The sequence below is a fragment of the Xiphias gladius genome, chromosome 7, assembly GCF_016859285.1.
Source record: "Xiphias gladius isolate SHS-SW01 ecotype Sanya breed wild chromosome 7, ASM1685928v1, whole genome shotgun sequence".
In the NCBI taxonomy this organism is placed as follows: domain Eukaryota; kingdom Metazoa; phylum Chordata; class Actinopteri; order Istiophoriformes; family Xiphiidae; genus Xiphias; species Xiphias gladius.
This window is the reverse complement of record NC_053406.1, coordinates 12,586,892-12,593,673: the sequence shown is the minus strand read 5'-3', so window position 1 is coordinate 12,593,673 and position 6,782 is coordinate 12,586,892. Positions and strand designations below refer to the sequence as shown.

The 6,782-nt window shown below is 39.2% G+C and overlaps 1 protein-coding gene across 1 annotated transcript in view; it reads right to left on the bottom strand.

Moving 5' to 3' along the window:
- Positions 1-1,510: 1,510 nt before the first annotated feature.
- The window catches only part of LOC120792359 (cytoplasmic dynein 2 heavy chain 1), a 119,090-nt gene continuing 113,818 nt past the window's right edge, over positions 1,511-6,782 (bottom strand). The window contains exons 93-96 of the mRNA XM_040131496.1: positions 4,397-4,506; positions 4,214-4,295; positions 3,103-3,219; positions 1,511-2,373 (exon numbers count right to left, since the gene is read on the bottom strand). Coding sequence (XP_039987430.1) covers positions 2,212-2,373; positions 3,103-3,219; positions 4,214-4,295; positions 4,397-4,506 — 471 coding nt within the window. The 3' untranslated portion in view covers positions 1,511-2,211. The remainder of the gene's footprint in view (positions 2,374-3,102; positions 3,220-4,213; positions 4,296-4,396; positions 4,507-6,782) is intronic.

Genomic DNA, 6,782 nt, shown 5'->3' with positions numbered 1-6,782 from the left:
AAACAAGCCCTCAGCGAAGCAGTTTGTGTTTGCTGCAATGCTGATGTTAATTTTCCACCTCTGCCTGCAAGATGAGTAGTCATCAAAATGTAAGGAAGAGTTGTGAAACAACACTTGCTGTTTTGGATCCAGTTTCTTCAATGTATAATTTTGGTAGCTTTTGATAGATTTGCAAATAACGCAGGAAAAAATAACCATCTTTTAGAGTTGGGCTTTGACTTATACTTATTACAGCAAAATTTAACAAATATGCCCAGTTTGTGTGTGTGTGTATGTGTGTGTGTAAACAAGAATTTTAAGTGAAGGTCAAAGGGTTTTTTCTGATTATCTCATATCATTCAAGATTGCAGAAAAGTCGAAGAACAAACTGACTTTCGAGTACTTTACGACTTGGAAAAACATTTTCTATCTGTTCCCTCTCTTTCACACTCCTCTGCACTCCTGTTCATTTTACCATAACTCACTCACTACTTGTTCTAACCCTCTCCCTCCATCTCTTTCCTTTTAACCCCTGCTCTCCTCTCAGCCTGCATCACCTGTACTCCCCCCATTTTCCTATTTCTGTCCAATTCTTCCAAACAGGTCTTATAGCCTTATTTCTCTCTCTTTCTTGCTCCCTGCATCATCTCTCTCTCTCTCTCTCTGCCTCCATCCCTCTGTCTCTCTTTCACTCTCTGACCCAGAGGGCTGCGTTTCGCCGAAATCCAATCCTCTCTTTTTTAAACCTTCTGTTCCATTTCACTCCCATTTTGTCACACTGCAGTGCACACACAATACCCACTCCTCCATCATTTCAACCCTTTTCTTTCCCTCCACAAATACACGCACAAACACGAACACACACACACAAAAACAAATTCACAGAAGAGTGCATGTACACACACACATGCTCACAAACATTTGCACAACTGTAAAACACAAATGAAAAAGACTTCAAAAAAGACTTAATTAAGCCATCAATCACATTTGATGCTTTTGGTTGGATTCATTCACAGACACACACATACACACCTTACAAACCACACAACCTCCCTCGTAGCTCTGTGGCCATCCATCACAGCTTCACTGACTCCGCTCAACCTCAACTCAGAAACAATCACACAGAGGTTAGGGACTAACAGAGTACGTGTGAATGTGCACGAGGGTGTGGATTTAGGAGAGTGAGAAAGAACCACCATTTGTTTGGGAACAGACACTGAGGCATTTCATACCTGTAAAGCCCATTTCAGCAGAACTGAGAGAGAGGTATTGTTTACTGTTGAACAGTTGTGATTACTGATAGGCTGTGATGGTGGGTCATTTTAGCTCCGAAACACACACACACACACACACACACACACACACACACACACACACACACACACTCTGTGTTGGTACTTTGGCAATATTATTCTCAACTTCTACATTGATAAATAATGCTAAACTGAAATTAAGTGAAGAGAGTTTCTAGTTTTTAGCAACTAGTACTACTACTAAAAGTTCTAGCAAAAATGACAATTATTTCATCTTTATTTTGAATAAATAAGTTCCAAAAATACACTTAGGCAACACAATAACTGTGAAACACATATTCAAGGCTTAAACTTTCATCAAAATGCAACATGAGATTTGGATAATAATGCTTTCTTAAGAAGCTGTGTAAACAAACAGAAGAATTACTGATGTGTTTTTTACACTCTTATGAAATGTATACGATGAGTGGAGCAGTGTTTTATGAGACTAAGTATAGAAGAACTCAGAGGTATTAAAGCGTGTTACAAACAGAGATCCAAATAATATTTTTTTTTTGTATCTCATTAAAGATTTTACTCCATTTTGCTGTCTGGTCCATTGAAGAAAAAGAAAGGAATTTTCATTCATGTATTAGTGTTGTTCTTAAACTGAAAAGCAGACCACTACAAAGTCAGTTATTCCCTAACTGTTTTTTACACTCACGTCCTTTCTCTTGTACCATGTTATACAAATGATAGTTACTTATAGTAATGGCATTACAGTTTTTTGGCCTGCACGCTACGGTGCTTGATTAGAAAATGATGGTGTTAGTATCAGAGCCTGACATTTTGGGAGCAAAATAATTTGTCCGGTATATTTGTTGCCCCTGTCAGATCCACCTTTTATGACAACATCATCTTCACCTAAGCGTTTCTGCGTTCACAAAAGCCCTTGTTGTTACTGTCTCTATGTACCTGACTTCACTTTGATGACATCCCTTCATTGCTGTTTGAGAAAGAGAGCAGCCCCCGTCTGTATCCACTGGTTAGGGTTCGCACCACAGGGCAGGCAGATGTGCGTGACCACTTTCACCCTCTCTGAGCTGGTATACAGAGGCAGCCAGATACTCTGCTCTGATGTAGCCGAGTCAGCAGCAGAGTTCTAGGTTTGAATGCAGAACACACAAATTAGTAAATGCTAATGCTAAATGTAATATTAATTAGTTAACAAGTATTGGAATGATAAAATAATGATAGGTGTTTCTCAGGTACCCCACAAAAACTAATCAACGATCAAATCCTCAAAGATCCGATATGAGTGAAAGTGTTTAAAATTCTGCCAGTGGTAGACAACTGCAGAATACATCAGCCCAAACAGTTTATCACTGTTAGTTTCAGTATTATATCGTAAAATACAAATAATCTGACCGCAAAAATCTCAAATTTGCATAACCACAAAAATGGTTTACTTGGCATAGACCTGTCTGTCCATGTTTCATGCAAATCTGAATGTCAGAGAGAATTGTCTTCCTAGGTGAAGCAAACTAGTACTGAAATGACCAGTCGATAATTTGTTTCATCAAATGACAGAAAATTACTTGGTAACTATCTTGATAATTTAATAATTTGAGTCACTTTTCAAGGAAAAATGCCAAAATTTGTTGATAACAGCTTCTTAAAAGTGAAGATTTTCTGCTGTTTTATATCATTATAAACTGATAATCTCTGGGTTTCAGACAAACAAGTAATATGAATGTTACCTTGGGTTGCAGGAAATTGTGATGGGCATTTTTTTACAATTTTCTAGACAAAACAATAATGCCAATAATAATTAGTTGTTACCAGACAGGCCACAATATGTTGCTTTTTTAAACACAAATACAGGACATACCTGAGGAACCCAGGCCATGTAGCAGGGAGGGACAGCTGACACACTGGGAGAATTGTGCTGATTCTCACAAAGATGGACGCCATCAAAACTGCATCCCTCCAACTGGAGTCCTCCAACCTAAAAAAAGAGTGAGAAAGGTTGGGTGAGGGGCAGGAGACAAGAGAAGAGGGGGCAAAGACAAAAATAAAACTAAGTGATCATAAGAGTATGAGAAAGACAGAGAAAATGAATTACAAAAAAGAGATTATTAAAAGCAGCTGATTCAATAGAAAGAGATGACAAAGATGCCAAATAGTGGGCTGAAAAGAAGAGACAGAAATGAAGAAAAGAGGCAAAGAGGATAGAGAGTATGTAAACAAAGAGAAATATGGAGCATGAGAAGAAGACACACATTACCATCACCTATTAATGAGAATGTTATGCAAACAGTACATGAGAGACACAGAGTGTTGATGTCAGAGAATATAGTCCAGTGACTCAGGGATTTTTAATATAAGGCAAGACAATAAAGGGAACTCTGGTATCAAGTCAGACATACACACACAACTCCTAAATCATGATAATCTGTGTAAGGAAAAGCAAGAGAGTGAGAGAGAACAAATCCAGAAAAGCTTCATTGTGTGAATGTGTGTGTGTGTGTGAGTGTATAAGACAGCTCATTGCTTCAACACAATTATCCCCTTTCTCTCTCACTGTCAGATGTCTGAGTATTTCCCTTCCCTCCCTGCAGCTGCAGCCTCTTTTTAAGAACTCACACCCTTCCCCCCTCTCTCTTTATATTATGTGCAAGTGCATGTAAAGTCCTGCCAATTTTTATTGGCATGACAGAAAAAATAACAATTGTAAAAGTATTTAAATTGTAGACAATACAATTATAGCAACCTTAAATCAAAGCATGAAAGGCAAAGAAATTAAGACTGAGAGTGCTATTATACAGTATGTATGCTCCCAGTACTTTAATTGTAGGAACTTCAGCCTGGCAAACTTTTTATTGCATTATTTTGCAATTATCACTCAGTCAGAGTCTGCCTTGTTTATAATGCCAGTATTCTGCTGCTGTATAGGAGCAGTATGCATCTGCTTTCTGCATGTGTGTCTGTTTTAATTCTACCTTCACTTGTAGTTTGGCTTGTGCAATGGGACTCCTCCATGATGAGACAAACACCAAACTATCCATAGAACAACCCATTGACCTAAAACCACAAAAAGATATTATGAACTTAATATTATTACGTCTTTCTATCTCACAAGTGTGTACAGACACACTATTAAACCCACAAATGTTCAGTGTTACCTGGCAGTTTCCTGTCTCAAAGCATTGAGGAAGGTATCTGGGTGGAAGAGCTCAGACAGATCTAGGGTGTCTGACAGAAGAGCTTGTCTGCCTACACGCTCCACCCAACTCTGTATACAAAAAAGAACAGATAAATGTATTTAGGGACACACAGACAAAGACAGACACACAGATAAACGAACAAAAACCCAGCAAATAACCAATAAATATTCCAAGATAACACATAATTTGAGAATAAAATCAGTTTCACACAAGAGCCAGGCAAGACATTTAGTGGATCAATAAAAGATGATGAGAGTACACACAATTTACAATGTTCAAGTGGTGAAATCTGGAACCAATAGAGCTGACTCTGGATTCTTGAAGTATTTGCTCTTAATATTCAGCCTCTCACCACGAATAGTTTGGTTACAGAAAATACACATAGCTAATGTTTGTATTGTTTTGTATTGCCTCTTTAAACTTATATAGAGAACATTGATATGTGAGTGGAATAATCATAATTTCTTTCTAAGTCACAGTGTATTTGTTAATGAGAGATAAAAAGGGTTACAAACTGAGAAAGCAAAGCATAAAGTCAATAAAAAGTTGCAGCCAATAGAGTATTTAATTTCCCCTTGTCCTTTTATCACTGTCACTATCACTACGGGCCGATAACATTGGAACCCCAATTACTTACTGATGGCGTACAGTATGTATGCGCAAACACACGCTAGCGCACGCACACACACGCACGCACGCACGCACGCACGCACGCACGCACACACACACACACACAGACAGAGAGGCATAAACATACAGATTCACATTTGAGCATGTGTACATACTGTATACTTAGACATACACAGAGCCAGTCATGTGTATGTAAAAAGACTGTATCGCTGTATCCAGATACAAGTAAACAAACATGAGGGGTTGCGCTGTATGACTGGAGATAGACCCCTCTAAACTGAATATCTGTTCATTACTATCCAATATTTTGATCCAGTCTGCCTTATTCAGCAGCATCTGCTTTGATCAGGTAAACAGCTTCCTCCTGTGTCACTGCAAAAACTAGTTAGTTTTGTCTGAGGCACAGCTCAGGAATTAACCTGATATGATATCTCACAATACGATCTTAGCTTGTATGTTTTATCTTTGTTGCAGAGTGGCATAACAACTGATTTCATTGCCCTTTTACACTTACAGCCAAGCTTATCATGTTAGAAGCCTGTATGGCTGCAGTGGCCAGATTTAAGCCTTGAGAATTGACTCAAGATGGAAATCTTGATCTATGCTGGGCCCCTTTTTACATTTCTTTTTTTAACCGATAGTGACTTTTCTCAAAATCACCATAGAAACTAGTGGATTTGGAGGTCAGCTGAAGAAAAATGCCACCAAATAGTGGCAGAAAGAGCAAACATCTTATCCAGTCTCTAATATAAATTTATCATTTTTTTGCACAGGAGCAGTCTGCACTAGCTATAGAGATAAATTGGGATGAGCATATGCTGAGAAAAAATATGCAGAAATCCAAGCCCATACTCCCACACACGGAGGCACATACTTGCAGGTAGATGCGCACGTGGACACGCAATTAAGCACACACACACAGGCAGACGTGCACCGAGAAAGGTTTTTGGACAGTTTGGCTGGTATGCACAGTAGTTATGTGCATATATATGTGTGAGCATTTGAGTGTTTTCAAGGTCATCCTGCCCGTCTGGGTGCACTGCTGTGCTGTTAGCTCTTTGTTCTTCAGCAGCTCCACACAGCAGCAGCTCTGGCCAACTCCGCCTTTATTAGAATGATTAGCTAACAGGACATAGACAAACTGCTAACAGAGATATCACTCAGTACTGATGGGCAGAAATAGACAGTTAAGGACAGTGTAGCCTCCAGACAGACACGCGTGAAGACAGATAGAGTGCAGGTAGACTAGCAGACAGAGAGAAACTGAAGATGACAGGGAGACAGTGGGACATACAGTATACACAAACAGATGCGTAGGCAGGAAGGCAGGCAGGCAGGCAGACAGATACACAGGCAGTCAGGCTCGCCCACACGAATAATGAAATGCATCAAGTTACATAGAAATAAATAATTCTGATTGTGTGTGTGTTTGTGTGCATTCTAGTCTGCCAGAGACTATTGAGGTAGGCGTACAGTCAGACACAGTCGAGAGGAGACGGAGAGGAGTTTCAGCCAGAACCTTTACTTCCTGGCAACAACCTAAGTCTGACACTTGACAGAACCTCATGCTTTTATATACAGTAATACTCCCCTTTTATTTATGAAGTGCTTTTGAAAACATTAGAATTTTTCTGACATGGTTTTAGTCCACACATAATTTTAGTCTGAACCATAACTTTGAAGCTCTTACTTTGGTCCTGGACCTTGGCTCAGC